The sequence below is a fragment of the Mixophyes fleayi genome, chromosome 2 (assembly GCF_038048845.1).
Source record: "Mixophyes fleayi isolate aMixFle1 chromosome 2, aMixFle1.hap1, whole genome shotgun sequence".
Classification (NCBI taxonomy): Eukaryota; Metazoa; Chordata; class Amphibia; order Anura; family Limnodynastidae; genus Mixophyes; species Mixophyes fleayi.
Window position 1 is genome coordinate 319774027 of NC_134403.1, and position 22265 is coordinate 319796291.

The 22265-nt window shown below is 39.6% G+C and overlaps 1 protein-coding gene across 2 annotated transcripts; it reads right to left on the reverse strand.

Moving 5' to 3' along the window:
- Positions 1 to 1917: 1917 nt before the first annotated feature.
- On the reverse strand, positions 1918 to 21967 carry YWHAE (tyrosine 3-monooxygenase/tryptophan 5-monooxygenase activation protein epsilon). 2 transcript variants are annotated; one of them, XM_075196726.1, is made up of 7 exons: positions 21756 to 21967; positions 9499 to 9698; positions 8371 to 8477; positions 7781 to 7987; positions 6324 to 6460; positions 5534 to 5577; positions 1918 to 3461 (listed from the first exon to the last, which is right to left on the reverse strand). In XM_075196726.1, the coding sequence occupies exons 1-6, from the start codon at positions 21817 to 21819 to the stop codon at positions 5570 to 5572; spliced, it is 723 nt and encodes a 240-aa protein (XP_075052827.1). In that variant the 5' UTR covers positions 21820 to 21967; the 3' UTR covers positions 1918 to 3461; positions 5534 to 5569. The 2 variants fall into 2 exon arrangements, with proteins under 2 accessions (XP_075052827.1, XP_075052826.1); XM_075196725.1 differs by lacking the exon at positions 5534 to 5577 and having other exon boundaries at positions 21756 to 21962.
- Between the last annotated feature and the right edge of the window lie 298 nt (positions 21968 to 22265).

Here is a 22265-nt window from a genome sequence, read left to right on the forward strand (position 1 = left end):
CCTGACATAGGAGTTTTTTTGATGCCTAGAGACATTGGACAGACAGAAGGAAGCTATTCAGTTTGTGGTCTTACACAAGGAGACCACGGGATGAATGTCTATATTTTGCATAGGCAAATATATTTCAGTTTCCAAAATACCATTGAAAAAAAAAATCAATATAAGTAGTGTGAGCAACCACATGTTCATAAATAGCATGATATAAGGCAGCCCATACATCAAATTAAGCATTCTATTACACACAGAAGTTGAGGAAATGAGTACAAGCTCAACTAATACACTGGGCCTAGGCCTGCTTGGTATCAATACATTGGTAAATTCATAGTGGCTCCAATAATAAAATTGTGTACGACATGCCACAAAAAAGTTAGGTTACATAGTAGAATTGGGTAACCAGGTAACATGCCAATTGTGTTTGTAAACTGTGCCACAGACCCTGAAAGTGGGGACAGGTGTGGATGTGTCTTCAAAAAGCAGAGACCAGTTACAAGAAATTGTTAAGTCTTTCGAGAAAATCAATCATTGATAAGCTGTCCATCTACAAGCCAAATTTCCTTGGCGCAGAATATACTTGTCTGCAAGTTATACTCTGAATTTAATCCTTGTTTTACTTATTTTTGTCATGTTAATTATTTATCTATAACCTGCAAGCATTGTACATTAAATCTAAGATTTAAATTACTGATGTTCTTAGTGCTGTAAATCACCGACTGTTTAGAAGAGATACATTGCTTGGCTGGGTTAATTCTTTAGATACCAGTGTGTGAAGTGTTAATAGTTTGTGCAATTGGGTAATTAAGTAATAGGTTTGCTACAGGCCTTATACATAGCTGGTGGCAATTGCAGAAAAGTGTGAAAGGGTGTGTGTTGAGAAAGGGAACAGGTAAATCTGTAGCCTGAGAGGGGAGTTTGAGGTTCAGGAATCCTGTGTGTTCCCTTACAGTAAGCTTCCAAGTCACGAGTGCGGTTTGTGACTGGTAAAGGTAGTTAGGAGAGATTTTGTGACGAAAGAGAAGCGATATATTGTTTGACTTTCTGAATGTATAAGATATTAAATCAGGGAGTGGCTACTACAGACACCACTCAAGCTCCATCAGACAAATACCCAATAAGTCAGTAATATAGCACCACGTTAGCAGCATAGGGCCTTGTCCAGAATCAGTTACTTTTTTTGCTTTCCTTAATGACTCAGGCCCATGTTTTAGGTGTCAATTTAGCTTAACAGGTGTACCTTACTGAGCCTCCTGAAGACTGAACCTGGCTCCTAGATATGCCTGTATATTATTTTGATCCAATTCCAGGCTTTGAATGTCCTTTATTTACTAAAGGGTTGGTTTAGGTCTTCATGCTTTCCAGAGGGAATTGCCACAACTACTGCTAATTATACAAGAGTGACTGTAGATTTCATCACTGATCAAGTGTCCTTCAACAAAAGTATTGGAGGGTTCGTTAGAGCACTTGTTAAGGTGGCCATTTACTCAGCAGCATCATCAGGCAGTTGGCCGAGTATTGTCCCAAAGGAACCTAAATAGTCACATTGAAAGTTGTCAGACAATTTGTAATGCTGGAAAAGGCAGCTGGCAGATGAGCACTGCCTGTAGGTAAGGTTATCCTGGTAAGATTGTCAAATCTATCCAACTTCTGTTAAATTTGCAATTATGACTCTTAGGCAAAGCGTCAGGAGCGCAGTCATAGCACATCTGAAGCAATATTAATTTCAATTTGACACTTTGTGCAATAGTTTCAGACCATGCAGAAAGTACGTGGATACAAAAAAAACCTGAATATTAAGTCCAGATGTCATGTATATGTAAAGTGGACCTTTATGCTAGTAACTTGGCACACAAAGTTGTGCAGTGTTAATTGTGGATTATCCCACCAGTCTTGTGTTCTGACAAAAAATAGAAAGTAAGATGGTAACTTTATGGATGCCTTTATTTTTTAATGAAGCCAATTACACTTGGGCAACACTTTATCCTGGTAAAAAGCAAAAAATAAAATTATAAACACAACCAAAAACACTACACCATTGAGACTAAAAGCTAAACCGTTAGTCTACTGATCTATCGTATCCCCTTCCAACAAATCAAATCTTTAATAAGATTACAAGTTTTGGCAAATCCTCATGAAAGTTGAAATACTCATGTAGCAAGCAGAGTATTCACCTCCAGTATATGTTTAGCAAACTAGTATAGCCACACGCAGATTTGTTATCTGAAAAGCATTGTTTTACAGGACCCATGGCTCACACATATTGGAGGCATATTCACAAGAACAGAGCCTATGAACTCACTCAGTACAAGAGACATCAGTCTTCAGTGTTCCTTGTGAATGAATAGACTCAATATTTGTTTCACTGACAAAATGGCTGCCTCCAAAGTGTGCAGGCAACAGCTCCGCTTGAATGGCAACATGACAGACTATGGATGATTCTCGTGTGAAAGCCATTTGCATTGTGGGGTGGAAATAAAAAATAAATAAATGCTGGTCCTTAAGTTACTTTGACTACCAATACAATGTCTTTACAGACAATAAGAGATCAAGTAACAGTAATATTTGGCATTTTTAATTTAGGTTTGTTTATTTAAGTTTAATGTTAATTCCATGCTGTGTTTCAGTAAGAACAATGACAGATTCTGTATCTGTGGCTCCAGTCAGATATCCAGTAGTACAAATTAGCTTCAAGTTACACATACTGAACGAAAGATAGGTTGAGCAAGAGAAAGGGCAGGAGGGGTGGGGAGAAGATAGAAAAACAAAAAAATTTAAACACGCATGCAGGCTATTCAACACCAGCTCCAATGCTAACCTGCTCTGAGGAGGGAAAGTAAAAAGGAGGCAAGAATGAATAAACACGGATTGTTGACGTGATACCAGCACCAGAGTTTTCAGCGACATTTTTGCACAGTTTGAAAACACTTTACAGCAAAACCACTACAAGGACATTCTGAAGCAATCTGCAACGTCAAGCTCTAACCACATTTTAAACAATAGTATGAAATTCAGTTTCAAACATTTATAAAATAAAAAAAAGCCACCACACAAATTCTACAGTGCGATTGACTCTGGTCTGCCCTAAGGAGTAACGTCTTTTGCTCGTTCTATGTGTTTCTAAGAGGTTATAGTGCTGGATGGCACGGAGACAATCTAATGCTGAAAAAGCCTCTATGCAGTCCTGTTAGTGTCTTAAAAGAACCTAAGATGGCTGGCAGCAGCAAAATCCACAGTCATTCACTCTTGCCTTTAAGAATTCTTAAACTGTGTAAAAATGATACACCCAATTGGGCAGGAACCTAAATCCTGAGAACCAGTGTAAAAGTCAAATTTTGATGGTCCTCAGAGTGAGACGGGATATTTGGAGGGAAGGGGCAGTTGGTTAGAGAGGGTCTCTTCTTGGCTTTTAAGGTTTCACTGATTTTCATCTTCCACATCCTGCAGTGCTTCTTTATTCTGTTCTTCACCTATGAAATTGGAGAAATTAACAGAATTAGTGGAGGTGAATATTTTCTTGCAAACTGGAATGCCTTGGTATTTCACTAATGGGAGACCTAAAGCTGTCCTTACACAAGTGCAGTTTCTGTCTAAACAGCGAGGAATTAGACTTATGTCCTGATTGGCCCATCAAGCAGCTAACCAAATTGGACGGATCTAGATCACATATTGGTGATAATCAAAATTACATTTTAATGTCAAGGACAAATGCTCATTTTGGAATAAATTGGCCACTGACTCGGCTATTGTGGGCCAGCACACACAGTAATGCAGTCATCCAAGCAACGAGCCAAGAGTCTAAACGGGTAGAGAAGACTTGATTCACAGGGAGAACCATCTCTGCCCAATTTGTGTACATCACCAAGTAATCTCCTTAATTACACACAATTAGATTTAAAAAAAATAAACCAGTAAGATACTGGCTCAAACATATGCTGTAGAAGGACTTGTTTAACCAGATAAACAGTGGACATATTTTCAAGCCATGGTTTGTTCAGAGAAAGCAAATTTCTTAGCAGTCTTCAATCAGTTAGCCCATGTTGGGGTCATTTACACAGGTTTTTAGTAAAAATATATTGTTTTAAAGCTTCTGCTTTGTCTTTAATAGGCTCTGAAATCCCAGTAACTTCATGAAGTTTACTGTTATGGGGGAAAAAAGCCTAATTGACAATTGAGACTTGAGCCTCTATTTCTGTCTTATACTGACTATTTCCAGATACAAGCTAATGTGTGAAACTGTCCAATAAAAGTGTTGCTTTTTTCATCTACACATCCACCCCCCAAGTGACTCAATACTGTCTGACCTCCGGTGTCCCTTTCACTCAGTAGTTAACAATAAGTTATGAGTAATGGGGGGAGGAGGGATGAAAAGAAGGGAGGGTGTTTTAGGCATGAAGAGAACAGGCCATCTCAACTAATCAACCAAACACCCTCGGCCTCTGCAGTCATACAGTGTTGTGCTAGTGGCATTAGAAACGCCTTACAAAGACAGAAAATAATGAAGTGTGCCTTTAAAGAAACCTTTCTCTACCTGAAGTGGATTTTTTTTTTTTTTTTTTAACCTTCTATACTCCTCCACTACAAGCGGAACAATGTGCCTTCATGTCAGGGGCTGTCACAGAGTTCAGGAGAACCTCACTCACCAGCACCATAGCAATCCCCCCAGAACAGGCACTAAGTCTTTAGTCAGCACCCATGTTAGAAAGTGCAGTCATTATGGAGAGATAGCGTTTATGCTAGCCGTCAGGCATGGATATATCACGTCTGCCAATTGTAGGGGTAACAATTTTAGGTGGTGGTATCTGTTCTACACATGTATGCTCTATGGTACAAACATGCTTACTTCATAGATACAGACATGCAGTATGTATTAATTTGGAGAGTAGTATCTAGTATCTGAACATATGTAGCCTGATATTAAACAGCAAATCAATCGATAAAACATAATGTTTATAAATAGTAGTATGTTATCTATTTTATACACCAAAATACAGAAGATGTGTACAACATGCCGGTGTTACTTTATTACAATGGTTAGTCTGAAAAATCAGTGTTAAGAGTTTGCAAATCAAATAAGATGCAGTTTCAAATGAGGACAAACAATTAAGAGGCTTTTTTTAAAAAACATTTTATAGAAAGTTTCGAATTTGAATCAGTGTTAGTAAAGGTTTAATTAAATGTTTGAGTAGGGAAAAGAAAACCACCTAATCCAGTGCTCAGACAAGGCTACAACCTAGCTATCACAGCCAGGAGCTGCAGTATAATATATAGATCCATTTTCTTTCTTAATTAGAGGAAAAGCGCCCTTCTCTGCAGAGTCAGAGCACGCACTATCACATCTGTTAGAAAGGAAAGCAATATTCTATATTAACGGTGGTGATGCCATGCCCAAACATTTAGCACCATACAGAACATCTTTGTTACTCAATGCTTCACTCAAATGGTCAAAATTGTTTCAGTGAATGGTTCACACATAACAGATGCAGTGGTTATGATGAAACACACAAGGCCGCTTTGTGATGCAGTCGTTACAGCAACTTACAAAGAATATTTAGGAAAGTGACACGTGGGTTTTCCTTTAGGAATCTACATAAAAAATGGAAGAATAGGATCATGTGGTGAAAGTGAAGTTAAGCATGAGAAAAATCAAGACAGCAGCCTAGTGATTTATGTAGTAGACAATTGTTTGTGTTTCAAGAATGGTTACGTTCAAAACAGTATGGTGTTTATTATGAGGTGTTTTTATTCCAGTGAAATCAGTCCTAACAGGAGAATCGCATGCACTAATACAGAATTGATGGTAGATGTCAAATGATCATCTGACTGTCCAACTAGTGGGCCCTCAATGCACCGTCTACCTCCAGGTAAACTTCCACACCACGTTGTACAACTTTACTTACTGCAGAGTAAACATTTACAGAACACAGAAAGGAAGAACCCAGAGCACAGAAATATTCTATAAGAAAATGTTCACATATAATATAGCAAACCTCATCCCCAACCCCATAGCAACGCATCAGATGTCCATAAAGCTAATGATCTGGAGCCCCAGTACACACTGAAAGCACTGGCTGGTGTCAGCAGCACTCATATTTCTCCTGTGGCAGGAGTGATATATCAGAGGTGCTGGAGTCAGAGTATCCAATGACTGGAACCCTTGCTGCTTTGCTAGTTTCAGAATAGAGTGGTGTAACTGCAGCTTGAGAGGACCTCTCTCAGTTAAGCCATTACATGTTTTCTGCTTAAGTAGCAGGGCAATATACTGCATTTATAGATTTAAGGAATCAAAGCTATAAATATGTGTTTCCTTCTAAAACAAACATTTCACTTACCATCACCTTGCATATCTGAAGTCCATAGTGTCAGATTATCACGTAACAATTGCATGATAAGCGTGGAGTCCTTGTAACTTTCTTCGCTCAATGTATCCAGTTCTGCAATCGCATCATCAAATGCTGCTTTTGCCAACCTTTAATAAAAAGACCATTGTTAGTCAGGCTACTTTCTTGGTTTGAATTACTACAATGCCATTTTTAATTACCAAATCATTACTTCAAAACTATTAAATGAACAAAAATTGTTATTTCACATGCAAGCTTCAAGAGCAAAGCTATCCTATACATCGCAGTAATATGAGGTGAAAGCATTATTCTATAAAAAGCTGTTGGTTGGCTGTAATTTGTGGCGAGTAGAGAATCCGGTAAGTAAATATAAACAAAGGGAGTTAAATCATTTTACATCTGGGGTAACATTTTTATGTTCCACAGATCATACATGCATTCAAGCATATTTCCATGCCTACTAAAAGATAAAGGGAGAATATACAGTATAAACGAACAAGTAGTTCGTTACACAATGATCAGAGAAGGGCAGGGTGGGGGGCACACCTCAGGAGGCCCCAAGTGAAGGGGGGGGGGAGGGGGAGGCCAGACATCCTACAAAAAGGGCCAGAGTGAAGGGGAAGTTATGGAGAAGTTGTTGCCGCTGGGGCAGGCACACCTTGGGGTGCAGCAAATGAAGGAGATGTGGGGTTAGGCAGAGAGGAAGACTTCATATAATTGTGTTCTTACCAACAATGGTCATAGAAATGTACATAATTGGCCTGCCGTTTGGATATCACACTTTCCATATGTAAACTGAGATCTGTTATGGTATTTGGAAGTGCCAGAGCTACTTATCTACAATTATCTAGTGCAGAAGATCATAATCCATTTTTCTTCAGGTTCAAGATTGTTTAAGGACAAATAAAAGGGTTAAGAGGACCAAAAAAAGTTTGTACAAGCCCTCTTGTAGCTTACACTACATCTGTGGCTTTATATTTCAGACTAGCTTTTGCGCTCTCCATCAAATTATGTATGTCAGCCATGTAAAGTCTTTTCGCTGTCCTTTGACACAACATATCAAACGTCCATTAAAAACGTAAAGGCTAGCCTTGTCTCAAGTTAATGTGCTCTTTGTAACATTTTCAAATATGTAACTGAACAGTTTGTAAATACAGTAAGCACAGGGTCTAAAAATGGAAAACAAACAAAACAAAAAACCCCCACCATTTTTTGAGTCACTGGCAAAAAATAAAAATATAAAGACACATTTAAAACAGCTATAATTATTGGAATAGACATGTGAAAAACTATTAAACCCCCCCCCCCCCCCCCCACCCCCCAAAAAAACAGTCAATATTGTATAGGACACATTCCCCCCCTGTAATTTTCTCTTATTTTTACCGTAATACAAGGACAACAAAATCCTGTAGTCTAGGTGGTTCATCCTATAAATTCAATAAACGTACCTGCATGCACGGTCGGGGGAATTAAGAATTTCATAGTAGAACACGGAGAAATTGAGTGCAAGACCTAAACGAATGGGATGCGTTGGAGGGAGTTCTGTCATTGCAATATCACTTGCAGCCTTATAAGCTACCAAGCTGTTTTCTGCAGCCTCCTTCCGGTCATTGCCTATGGCAAACTCTGCCAGATATCGGTGGTAGTCTCCTTTCCTAAAAAAAGAAAAATACTTTCATTGCAAAAGAGACATGAATCATGGACCATAAACTTTTTTCAGGATTTCTTTATGTGCCTTGCCATTTGGTTATGGGAAGAACTGATATTTACTGGACCTAATATATACGTCCAAATGTCCCTAATGTGCAATCTCTACTGCCATTAATTGTATGTAGGTAAAACGCAGTCAATAACGGACTCATCCAGACAATATTACAATATTAGTGGGGTTTTTGGAAGTACGTGTATAAAATATAATGTTTTCAGGTTACTTTGATTCACATAGTAAGTGTGCCAGAATAACAAAAAAAAAAAAAAAATACAAATCACAGAAACTTTCAATATCTCAAAAAACAAACAAAAAACACAAGTTACTTACATTTTATAGTAAAAAACCTTAGACTCCCCACTGTTTGCAGCCGGAATGAGGTGTTTGTCCAGTACATCCAGAATGTCATTACAGATAGATTTCAGTTCAGTCTCAACCTAAAATACAGAAATGTCCCAATCCTTTTCAATAACAGAATTTTAAATGTGACTGTTGACATTTAAATATCTATTTGAGGGAAGCAGCAACATATTGGCATTACACGTCATCAGCCCATGCCAGAACCAAACGCAATTGTGTAACTTTGGGACAGGTGTTCACTACGTCTATGTAAAACATTGCTCACTTGAGCTACTGCTGAGTGCTGTGTTTTGCATGCCCGAGTATAGGGACATCTGGAATTCATTTCCTGAGCAGATCTGTCCCCTTTTCTGTGCCCCATTCCTTGAATGCTTAGTCATTCATTATATTGTACAAAACCCACCTCTAGATTACTACAGAAACAGTAGCTTAAAGTATTTAAGAGGATGAGAAAACCTACAGGCAAAAAAACTCCCCAAAAAAAAACCTGTCTCGGCAACTATTTGGAGAGAAACAGCCTTCACTACTAGTTACATAGTCCTTATAGGTTAATAGACATTTGTCTTTTGCAACCTTAAGTTCTAGCTGTGTACATTCAGAGGAAGGCAAATCAAAACTCCAGCAACCTGACTTGTACCCAAACGTCTTTCATTACCCCATAAATGGCTAAGATTAATTTCAAGGATCAATTCCCCCAGTAATGCAATATAATAGTTATAGCTGTAGGTATAAGATATTATAAGAATGGCACCAAGTTTTTAATCTGTTTAAAAAAAATTGGCCATCACAATTCAATTGTTAGAGAATGCCACAGTAAGAGTAGACCTTACTACATCAACAATGAAACAGTGTCAATCTTTTTTCATCAGATCACTATAGTATCAAATATTTATCTAGATTAATACCAGGGTTGTGCTTTGGATGAAATAGTCCCAAGGGTCCCCTAAAAGTGAAATGTTTTTACTTACATGGCTCATTACACACAGATACATGGGGAGTGTAGATAGATTGGAAACATAGAAATATATATTTATAAACTTGTTTGTCATGTGTTTCCATCCTGTGCAAGGTTAAAGCAGCTTTAAAATCAGGTCTTACCGTTGTCCGATATTCCTTGATCATTTTAAGTTTCTCTTCTCCTCCTTTATTTTCCTCTTTCTGTTCAATGCTGCTGATTATTCTCCAGGACGCTCTTCTAGCTCCAATCACATTCTTATATGCAACAGAGAGCAAGTTCCTTTCTTCTACCGTCAATTCCACGTCCATCCCGGCCACTTTCTTCATCGATTCAACCATTTCTAAAAGGGTATCAAGAGAACATTTCTTACATCAAACACTTCTCCATTAAAAAATTTTTTTTTAAAAAACAAACAAAAAAACACCACTAGCACTTTGACCTCCCAACTACAAAAAGCCAAGTATATGTTCAGTGAGCCGGTTGCTCTTTATGCCAGTCAACAATACCAGTAAAGCTTTGGGTTCATATTTGTGCAAACTGCATCATTTTATTAAATAAATCTCAATCAGAAACAAGCCATCATTTTTCCAGTGCAGTTTTGAGAATATCAGCAAACTGCCAGTTGGCTGCAGTGAGCTAGACCACATTTTACCATTATTTTATAATTAAAGACTTATGGCTTGCATCAAGTTATGAAAAGAAAGCTCTACACCTGTATACATATAGGTTGTAACACACACCGGTTAAAGGACTAAACAATGTAGCAAGGGTTTGCCACAGTATAATGAAGATAGCATTGTACCACATCCTGCTCTATTCCTTACACATCACCACGGTAGTCATTTAACATCTTCACAGTGACAACTGAAAAACTAAAGTACCAAACCCGGATAAGCCAACAACCCAGTTACATTTAGAGTATATAATAACCCATGTAAAGCAGTCACATGTAATTATTTAACCATTTGGGTGCCCATATTCCGGTTCCTATGTGTCTCAGAACCCACTTTGTAAGCTGCTAGTTATTCTATTCACTTGGCCATGCGAACACCATACAGATATTTATATTACATCAGGTAGCATACATTTATAAAAGACCCATCCCAGAATTTCACTTATGTTATCAAATAAAAAACCATCTAATTATCTTAACAGCATATTAATAACTTCAGCTTAGACTGTCTGTTCAGGTTGCAGCACTATTTTGTACCCAAGACCTGGGCATCGCTAATTAAAGTTGTTTACACATGCTATTACAAGTCAGTCATGGCCCACTGCTGCTGGCTCCGATATGAGGCCTATCAGAGGTAGCATGACAGGAACCAGACATTTACATTGCCTGTGAGTGCAGACAGAAACATATTCCTCTGGCTGATGTACGCTGGGCACAGAAAGCCACTACCCTGAACTTACACCAGGAGGCATGTAAGCTGTTTACCCACAACCTTAGCCTGCAAGATTTAAAAAAAAAAAAAAAAAAAAAAAAAAGACCATTTACGTTTTATGAAGACCTAAAATGCTCAGTGTACTGTGCCGAGGTTTGAAATACATGAATATTCAGTAAACAAAGGAATCACACACGAGATAAGTACATATCTAAAAATTCCTTTTAAGCTTTGTACCATAATGAATCTAAGTGTAGGCAGACAAATCCTTTATAAAATAAATTGTAGATAGCCAGCAACTAATTCTGCTGGTACTTGCTAGATTAAGAAATATTCCCACACATCAATGTTTCATTGTTAGCAGTCTGCAGGTGACACTTTAGTTAAACTCAACAACCAACATGTCCTGCAAACTAGAAGATGCTATAAAAATTAAAGGAGTGGCAATGCAATTATCTGCACATGGTTTATTGGCCCCAACTATACAGAATTGAGAATAAGCTGGAGGTAGATCATACAAAGTAGTTACACAAATATAAAAATATAAGATTGAAATACTATTTTAAACAGGCTATTTATAATCATAAACATGTAATATTTCAAACAGTAGCAGTTAGCCATGTTAACTACAAACTGCTACAGGGAATAGCTTTTAAACTTACTTCATAGACTATTATGGGAACAGATTTGTTTCCCTCCTTAAGGGTCTGATGCGTTAGGAGCAAAGCAGATTTGTACCTCGGTAAAACCACTGTGCATTGAAGGGCAGGTAAATTGAAAACATGGGGACAGACTAAGTTAGGTTTATTTTTGTACTGAAATTTAGGTTGCTCATATATGACATGCCCTATCCTATCAAGTATTTGTGTGCTGCATGAAAAAGCAGCCAGTATTTTCCTTGCAATTGTCCAGGACCAATTTGCTCTTTTTTGCTTTGCTCTTCTAACTCAGCATTAGGCACCAAGTTGGCTACTTTTCTGACAAGCTCTGTCTGCATTACTACAGAAACAACTATATAGACATAATAAAAATATACAGATTAAGCACATACAGTACAATACCAGTAAAGTCACATGACAATGCTAAGGGTATAGGATCATCATCTCTTTATTTATATAGTGCCACTAATCCCGCAGCGCTGTACAGAGAACTCACATCGGTCCCTCAGTCTAAAGAGAGGCAGAGACTAAGGGCAATTTAATAGCAGCCAATTAACATACTAGTATGGTTTTTGGAGTGTGGGAAGAAATCCACACAAACACGGGGAGAACATTCAAACTCCACACAGATAAGGCCATGGTCAGGAATTGAACGCAAGACCCCAGTGCTGCGAGGCAGAAGTGCTAACCAGGATGCCCTGTAGGACACATAGTAGCTGGTAAAACAGCACAGAATATCATGACGTACCAGCCTTACGCATCAAATGATATCACACCAGCGTTTTTACTCAAGCAATCTGCTGGCTGTTGCCGATAACGATTTAGCCTAGCAGATAAAACAGACGACATACACAAGTGTCAAAAGTAAATGCTGAACAGATTAGTGCAGCACGTCCCATTGCCTTGCATTAATGTTTAGTCCATTGTTTATTTTGAACACTTATGTGTATTATCTGAGTGTTCAAAAAAATATTTGAAGTGCTGGTTAAACTGTGTTGGCCACCTGGTGAACCTAGAAGAAATAGGATGTTCCATAAGCGCATGATAAGCACCTGTGTACAAACCACATTAGTGTTACAAGCATCGTACATCTGAAATCCCATTTCAAAATATTCTCCCTCTTAGAATATACCCTCACAACTGTCCCCATCTCAACTCTGAGCCACCCTCCTCTGGTTTCAGCTGTACTCTTCCAACTAGAATGTAAGCCCTCTCATAAGCAGGGCCCTCCATACCCGTTTTATGCATGTCCTGTTTTCTCTACTGTAAGGAGCTGTAGAGCACTGTAAAGTGACAAATCTATAATACAACTCAAAATATAATCAAGTTTAAAGAAATGTTCATTTAGCACCTTCTAAAGTGTTTAGCAAGGTGCTCGCCAGGACATAAGACAACACATTCCAATTTTCTATATAAATATGTTTGTAGCACAAATTAAAGGTTTTGTCTAGCATTTAGAAAATGTTTATGAGCCCTTTATACAGAAGAATGATCACACTCGACAATTTTATGTTGCTATCAGTTTGGCCACAAGTGTTTCTCACAGGGTTATTGCAACCTTTGTCTCAAACATTTTTGTTCAATTCAACAGCTTGTGATGAGAACAGAGCAGATGGGGAATGCTGGGGTATTGTCCATGCACACTTAGAGGTGCATCAGTCACCCCTTTAACAAGTCTGATTTTCTAGTTCTTCAGTCCCAGCCACTTTATATAATGAGCAAATACATGAGAAAGCTGGAAATTCAGTTTAACTGAATTTGCAGTGCTGATAAGACTATACAGTGTTCTCCACAGAAAGTTTTGCCAGCCGGGTGACATTAAGAGATGAGGTGGGGGCTGTTGCAATATTTAAAATAAGAATAAAAAATGCTGGAGGTTATTGCAAACACTTATATTAGTTTTAAAGACTCTGGATATTAACGACAACTGGCTGGACACTCACTTTTTTACAATTATTTTTTTTATGCCCATCAGCTAAACCCTATGCCTGCCTGGACTGGTTAGACTAGTAGCAGTGGTCCAACACACTCTGCTGGCTGCAGTGCTCACACAGTGCTTATCATAATAGGGTAAACAATGGTTTGTCCTATTATAATAGGACTCCTTTGGACTCCAGGTGGTAAGAAAAGACAGCTGGGTTGAGCACTGGGGAAATAGGTCCTGGTGAGAACACTGCTATACACAAATTACTTTTCTGAAATAAACCTTCTCCAAGTACTAGAGGTCCACTTGCGGTCAATACTGCAATGCCCATTTACACAACATACGTTATTTCAAAGCTTTGTCTTATTGCCAAGTCAGAAAAAAAAATGTGCTAAGGAAACAAATATATTAAAGTTGGTTAAAAAAAAAAATAAAAAAAAATAGATTACAAATTTAAGTACATTTCAGGTCATAAATCTTATCCAAAAGAGCCACCTTATTAGGTTCAGTGATCTTCCTAGTCAACCAGGAACAGACAGGATGCTTTCTAGAAAAAGCATATTACCACCTAAATGCTAGATAATTTGAAACATGCCTGAACTACAGAGTAAGTGCTCACAAGCAGGTCCCTTTCTAGCAGTCTCATATCAGCACCATCTCAGTCTTTGTTGTATTAATGTTGTTTTTGTATTTTTTCTTATACTGGGTGTCCAAGTTCAGAGTTTTATGGCTCCTTATAAATAATAATAGTTAGTAAACTTAAAAGGTGATACCATACCTCAATTCTATTGTGATCAATATATTCATATTTGTACTTGTAAGTACAAGTGCTGAAAAAAACTGCTATTTTATATACTCAAAGAGCATTTACATTGCCATGCACCTGGTCCTAATTGCAGATGAGGCAGACATTTGTTATCTATCTAAATGTGTTATCTATTTTCCTTATGCACTAAATAGCAACTCTTAAAACAACTATGAGGGGCATATTCAATTCCGATCCGATGTAACGCGCGTTACCGCGGAAAATGCGCACTACTGCCGGTAATACGGTATCGCAATAACGCGGATTTTCGTACGCAGCCCCGCGGATTACATTCGCGGCCGTGCCGGCGCGATCCCGCGAATCAGGATCAGAATTGAATAAGCCCCTGAGAGTCCTTTTTAAAAGTTGTTGTCCACATTTTAACCACAAATGTTTTAGGGAACGGGATTTCAATCCCATCAGCTCATTCTTCAACCAAAATCAGAATGAAGCACTGACAGCCAGAGGGAGGAAAGCTGCCTAACCCATCTGACTGCTCCAAGTTGGGTGGCGATTGTCCAAAAGGGAACATAATTGTGACCAACTCCCAAAAGTCAAGTGTCAGCAGTATGTTTTATATAAGGTGCATTGACTAGCTGGCTATTGAGATTTGCCCAAAGCCTGGCTGGGGACTCACAACTGCAATAAAAGTGAGTAGTGTAGCACATATTTCCGTTTTCACAATGCATCAAAGGTAAATTCATAACATAATAAAGTATTTGAAAGGTATACTTATGCATTTAAGATGCTTTGTTATGTACACTAGCTACTTTTCCAAAGCTAATGGGTCAGGTGAAATCACAGGTTTAAATGTTCCCATACATATCCATTAAATGTTATAGGTGAATGAGAGGGCAACGATTTTCCTCCAACAGAGCTGTGGCAGTTCTATCTTTCAAAGATTCAGCCAAGTCATTAAAACGCTACTAGAAAATGAAACTCTTCAAATCTATGGTATCTGACCCTGGCCCACATATTCACTGTTCAGTAGCGATTTGCAGATTTGTCACATCTCAAATTCTGCCAGAGAAAAGGCTACATTTAAAAAAAAAAAAAATATTTTTCAGTATTGGAAAAAGAAAAACAAAAAAAACTGGCGATCTCTTAGCTGTGTCTTTACCACACTTGAAAAATTGCTCACTGTGTCTCTGCCCTACATAGGGACATAAGTGGGAGTCGGAGTTGAGGCAACTTACTGTTTGCTGTATAGACCTCTCCAATATCCTGTTCTCAGGCTTCTCCAGACCCCTCACATTCTTCCTATATCTAGAGGGTAATGTGGGGAGGGAGATGGCTTAACGCTCTGAGATATATACTCACCACAGAGCAAAATTTCTAGGGAAATGCCATTTTACAACAAATCTCAAACAAGGCAGTTTGTTAAACATAGGAACAAGCCGTTTTTACATATTGCATACAATTTTTGCTGTGCCTCTCACTACCAATTCCCAGTGAACGGCATCTACCTGGGTCAGATTACCCGGAAATTAGAACTGGGTCTTTTGTAGGGTTATTCCCAGGTCCAACCTGTGTAGATGCCAGTCTGAACAGCGAGACCTGGGTCTCACTGAAAACTATTGAAAGGTTAAAAGAAAAAAATTCAACATCACAGGAGGAGCCAATCAAAGCTCCTCTTGTGATGTTGCCAGGGAGACCCAGGTTGGGTGTAAACCCGGTAGACCCGGGAATTTGCCAGGGTGGGAGGCTGTCACCCGGCAATATACTGGGTTCATATACCCGGGATATTGCTACGGCGCAATGTGCACGCAGCATGAGTCAGGTAGAAGTTGCTTCCAGTTTACAGCTCTCACCACTGTTCCTACCATCTATGGAGACATTCTGTCAATAAAACGGATTGTACTTCAGAGCAGGAACATAAAGACCTATTTAATAAAAACTTAACTGGTCAGTGACAATAGCACATGAGTAAAAGGATGATACCAATTCTTTAACCTCTTCAAGACCAGAGGCAAGTTACACTAGGACAAGGACAACTGTAAATTTCGGTCAGCTACAATTTCTCATTCAATATATATTTTTTTAAATCGTCAGATATACTGCTTTTTTGGGCAAGTTATTGAAATAGCTTTTTATCTTGCATTAAATCCCTAGCATGGATCGGATAGCATACCTTGTGTATGGCACAGCTTATTTAGCTATCCCAAGCAAGGACCCGGGCCCACTAAACCGGAGGAAAATTCCTAGCAACGTCTCTAGAATTTCTGGGTAAAAAAAGAAAAATCGCATAATCACTTGGGCGTCAACATACTATACAAAAATTCAGTTTTGAGTGCAGTGTTTAAAACTAGTGAGCCCACAAAAGCAGAAAAATATAGTTCCTGGCAGTCATCGAAAGCCATGGCCAGGATATTTTAGATCATGGCGTTAATAGGTTTATTCAGAGGAAAAGAACTAAAATTAATGCATTTTGTGTTATTTAGAATTATTCGCCACTATTTATTGTTGCCCTCTATAGGGTAGCAAATTAATTACCATCATTGCACATTCTTAAGTACGACCAATTATAGCTGGAAATGGGGAATTTCAGAGTTTACATATCACTTTAACAGCATCCACTCTTCTAGGAAAGCTTTACACTAGATTGTGGAACATGGCTGCAAGGATCCATATCCATTTAGCCACAAGAGCATTAGTCAGACACTGATGCTGGGACTATGGCCTGGCTCACGGATGTTCCCATTCATTCCAAAGGTGTTTGTTGTGGTTGAGGGCTCTGTGCAGGCCAATCAAGTTCTTCCACACCAAACTCTGAATACTATTTTCTGATGGACCTTGCTTTGTGCACATGGGCATTGTCATGCTGAAGAAGGAAACGGCCCTCCCCAAATTGTTGCCACAAAGTTAGAAGCATGCTATTCTGTACAATGCCATTGAATGCTGTAGTATAAAGATTTCCCTCCACTGAAACGAAAGGACCTAGATCAAACCATGAAAAGCAGCACCAATCCGTTATTCCTCTTTCACCAAACTTTACAGTTGGCAGCACACATTCGGATAGTGTTCTCCTGGCATCAGCAAAACTCAGATTCATCCGTCAGGCTGCCAGTTGGTGAAGCACTCCACTCGAGTCCAATGCTTCACAACACTCCAGACAAGGTTTTGCATTGCGCATGTTGATCCAAGGCTTACGAGAAGTGCTTGGCCATGGAAACCAAATCCATGATGCGCACGGAACATTTATTGTGCCGACACTGCTTCTAGAGGTAATTTGGACAGACTACTGTTATGTGCTTCAGCACTCTGTGGTCCCATTCTGTGAGCTTATGTAGCCTACTCACCTTTACAAATGAACTGTTGTTGCTCCTAGACATTTACACTTCACAATAACAGCCCTTACAGTTAACCAGAGGAGCACCTTGACAAACTGACTTGAACAAGTGGAATCCTTTGACAGTGCCATGTTGAAAGCATCTAAGATCTTCAGTATAAACTATTTTACTCCTAATGTTTGACTATAGAGTGCACAGCGGTATGCTTCATTTTATGCACCTGTTAGTAATGTGTATGTCCACATACTTTTGACCATGTGGCATATATGCCATAGGAAAAACACTTAGTGAACACCCCCACCTCCCTTAAATACATTAGTGGTCTGACTTCTAGAATACAAAAAAAAAAAAGTTTAAAAGATTTACAATGGCAGGAAATCCAACTAAGCCATTATCCCCACTCCCTTACCAGCACTGACCATGCAGAATAGAGTATAATTGGAGATATGCTGGCACTGAGGGCACAACAATGGAGTGCAAATCCATAACTTTTCACAGAATATGAGCAGGACACGTCAGGCTCATTTATAAGACTAATATTCTGTGTTTCTCTGCGAGACAAGAATTAGGAATTGTGTTAGGACATTAAGTCAAAAGGGACTGATAACTGGTTACAAAGGGGATGACAAGCATTTCAGAATACGATTTCATTTCAGATGAGTTTTGAAATTTATGAATGAGTGCTGCTGAGAGCAAGAAAATTAGATTCTGGAGATTATGGGGGGGTCAGTATAGGGATTGGCTGTGGTGATATAGTGCATAATTTGTAGAAAACGCTAAAGTAATTAAAATAGGTTACTGGTTAAAACTTGAATACATCTGATTCAGACAAAATGCAGGAGTTCTTAATAGTCTTATTTATAACCTGACAGTATTCGTTCTCTATTTAAACATTTTAGTTGGTGTGAGTCAAGATTTGGTAATGACCAAAAGAATTAAAAAAATAAATCAAACTAATTGTAGTAATTTTTTGTTCACTGCCCAGATCCAGCTTTCTCTTTAGGTGGGTACACACTACAGGGAATTCAGCCAATTACACAATACATGACCATTTGGCCCGACATCGCACGGGTGTATAAGCTCCAACGATGACTGATTGCTCCAAAGCACATTGTTTCTTTTCATTCAATTTTTAAACCGAACTAAAAATCTTGCTCAACTATGTCGTTCCAATTCTGCAGTAGGGATGCACTCACGACCTGCTGTGTCCACAGATCTCTATGGAGTGTGCAGAGTAACAATCTTTTGAGACGATTGTTATGACAGATGAAGAGCACAGAACTGACGGTACATCTTGTAAAACATTATTAGGGTGTACACATGAATCAGTGTTATTATCTGTGCGTTTCCCCATAGCCATGAAAGTAAACCAATGGTTAAAGTTAAATGTTTGCAGGAAAACAGTTTCATTTATATGCAAAACTAATCAAATTCCAGGAGCCAGTAAGTCATGGCTGCCACCAAACCTTGGAGTGAGGTTAATTTCTACACATTTTACCTGGCTCTATAATCTGCTCCCCATAGATGTTTATTTTACAAATTTACCACCCTACCCAACTGGCATTATCATAGCCACTGACAAGAGAGAGAAACTCCTGCAATAATCAGCAACAATCAACTTTATGAACAAAAAACAATGAACAGTCTACTCATTTAGAAGTTTACAGCGGATGAGTTTCAACTGAACTGTAGAAAGCTCCAAAAATTCTTAAAGATGCCCGTCAAAAAGGTTTATTTTACACAACACTTCACTCCTTTTACGAATTCTACATTAGTTTATCCACCCACTTATCTGCAAACATGGAAGTATTGGTCGGGGCTATACAAACTTCATCTTACACAGACTATAGATCAGTAATTACAATTCTATTGAATAAAAAAATGGATCCCAAACTCTCAGTTCGAGGCACCCGTAGGGTCTCCATATTTTTTTCAAGACACCCCTAAAACAAACTAATTACCAAGTAGTCGCCTGCCTTGCTTACCACTGGCCCTGGCCACGACATCCCTGTGAGATTGCAGCGGCAACTTATTTTCAAGTATGGTAAAAAACCAAAATACTAGGGCGAGATGGGCAGCTCTATGCAGCCATTTTGCCCAGCGCCTAACGGTTTGTCTCCGCTCTGACCAAAAATAAAATAGAACTTGCATGTTTCTGTGGTGACCAATAAGTGGCATAAATAAAGAGATTACAGCTTCTTATTGGTCCTCCAGCGCCATTGCAATGTAGTGAATAAAAAGGATTTCTGTGCTTATAGCCCAAGTACAGAAGTCCTGGGAAACTGTTCCAGCATGCAGATACCAGGGCTCTGATAAAAGGAAGTAGTACTCAGCCAATGTATATAGATCCAGTAAGTAAGAATGAAGCTTTACAGTAAATATCATTACCCCAAAGACAGTGGATTGGGGAATATAAAACTTACTATTTTTAATTATTTAATTTACACATGAGCAAATCTGTGACCTACACAAACTCGTCCTCATCCTTTACAACACCCCTGGGTTTGGGTATAAGTATCTGTTAATGGAGCTCATTCTTAAAATATACTTGGCAGTCATTTTATTTTAAATATCATAGAAATAGGCCTTTACTTCCAATATGAATGAACTCCATGCGACCTCCTATGTTTTAAAGTAAAAGTTTGACACTGCTTCAATCCAAATGCAGCTAGACGTCAATTTTCTGAATCCAAAACATTGGCCGATAAGGATTCTGACGAGATGTTTGAATATCAGAAGTGAGAATATTGTGTCAACATGAAGTTTGCTCTCCACAACCAACACATTTATCGGTGCAATAGCTCAAATATGCCCTTTCAAAAACTGGAAAAAGGTTATCTGAATAATTATATATATTTGTGGCATTTTTAAAAGCCTACTTGATACACCGTTGGATGTCTAATTGGTATATATGGACAGCCTGCAAAGTGCCAATAAATATTTGGCTGGGACAAACAAAAGAAAAATAAGTCAGAAACAAATGTGTATAGGTGGACACCTAAAGTACTATATTAATGCATGTACAGATCATAGTAGATATTATTCCATTAGTTTTTTTTTTTTTTTTTTGCAAGTTCATGAAAAAGATCATGTTAAAATGACAAAAAAAAAAAACCCACCACCTTAAAACCCCTTAAGAGCTATGGGAAGCGTAATATGACAAGCATCTGGATAAGATTTCACTTTTACTGTATATGAACTACATAATGCATATCAGCATTCCTGTTAGCAAAAGGAAGAAAGCTTTCACCGTTAAAGAAAAAATAGAACCGAGTGTTTTACTAAATGAATTCCACAGAAAAAAAACCCCGTTAGTTAAGCATCCAAAGCAATGAACTGATGTGGAGACAAGACGTGACCATCAGAGCTGACATGTCTGCACTGTGTAGGATATATAGCACTCATGACGTACATCACATCTTGCAGCAGGGTCAGGTGTAAGGCTGTCATGTCGCCTCCACCCAACAATGCGGGACGCGCCCTTAACACGGGAGGAAACCCTGTGCGTGGATCCATCTGCAGAAATGATGGACCGGCCTAACAAGAATGAATGAGACCGGGCCCGTACCATGGGCGGAGGTTACTACATAGCACGTCCCACTCCATCATTGTGACAAGGCCGAGTGTGAGGAAACTCCCACTTCTAGCTACAGTGACCCCAACACTAGGGGACAAGACAACACCTTAATATCAGCAGGAGGTGGGCGGTGGGGTAATATCACAGTGTAATCTATAGGACCGGCGGCCGCACACCCGCCCGCCCCGGTCAATGAATGAGACTGTGTGTAAGACCTACGTGTAGCCTACGGTGTAATATCCCCCGACACCATCAATGTCACCCAGGCTGATTAGTGGGGTATTGGTGGTCTCGGCGGAGCCGTGTACAGTCCGACACCGATCTGCAGCACTGCAGACGCCCCCTCCCCGTCCTCCTCCAGGACGTGCGGGGAGCTCGGTGGATGCCCACACCCAATATGCCGCATAACAAATTCATATCCCCACTGAGATGTTAGGAGCTCCCATCCCCGTCCGCCAGCCCTCCTCCCCCGGGTCTCGCCCTACTCGGCGGTCGCCATTTTGCAGCCGTCTCTCTTCCTGCCATCCGCCCTCCCGCCTCTACGCCGCATACCTCACCTCCCTCCGTCCCGGGACACCCTACCCCCTCTAATCCTGGCTGCCATCTTCACCAACGGCTGCAGCCCAGACTATCAGCCCCTGCAGTCACTCGGCTTCTCCTTTGTCCTACCCTCCCTTCTCCAGACCAGCCGCCATTTTGTCTCGCCTCCATTCTCTCCGCCCGCCGACCTATAGCAAAAGCCGCATATCCCTCTTACCGTCATATCTCTCAGCTTGTTCAGCCAGCTTGGCTTGGTACACTAGATCCTCTCGCTCTTCCATGGCGGTAGCTAGCGGGAATTAAAGGTGATCTACTGGGCGGATGGAAGCCGATTGTATGTCTCCGTCTCCCAGCACTTCTGTCTCTAGCTGAGCCCGGGAAAGATGGCGGCTCCTTGATCCGGGAACTTCCGCCTGCGCACGCGGACAATCGCTCAGCTCTATGGCAACGGCTCCCTGGCAACAGCGGCAGGAGAGGGTGTGGACAGTGGCCTCCTGCGTCAGGGATACGTGGGCGTGGCTTCACACTGGTGGCCTTTATAATAAAGCCCGGATGGGGGTGGGGGCGGTGAATAGCCTTGATGTTTTCACAGATGACTGCAGTAAGGACAGAAATGATAGCAGACCCTCCATAGATAGATACACGTAAGGCGTATGGTGTAAATAACATTAGGATTACGACCAAATACTAGTTTTTCATACTAGATTTTTACAATCCCTTGTACGTG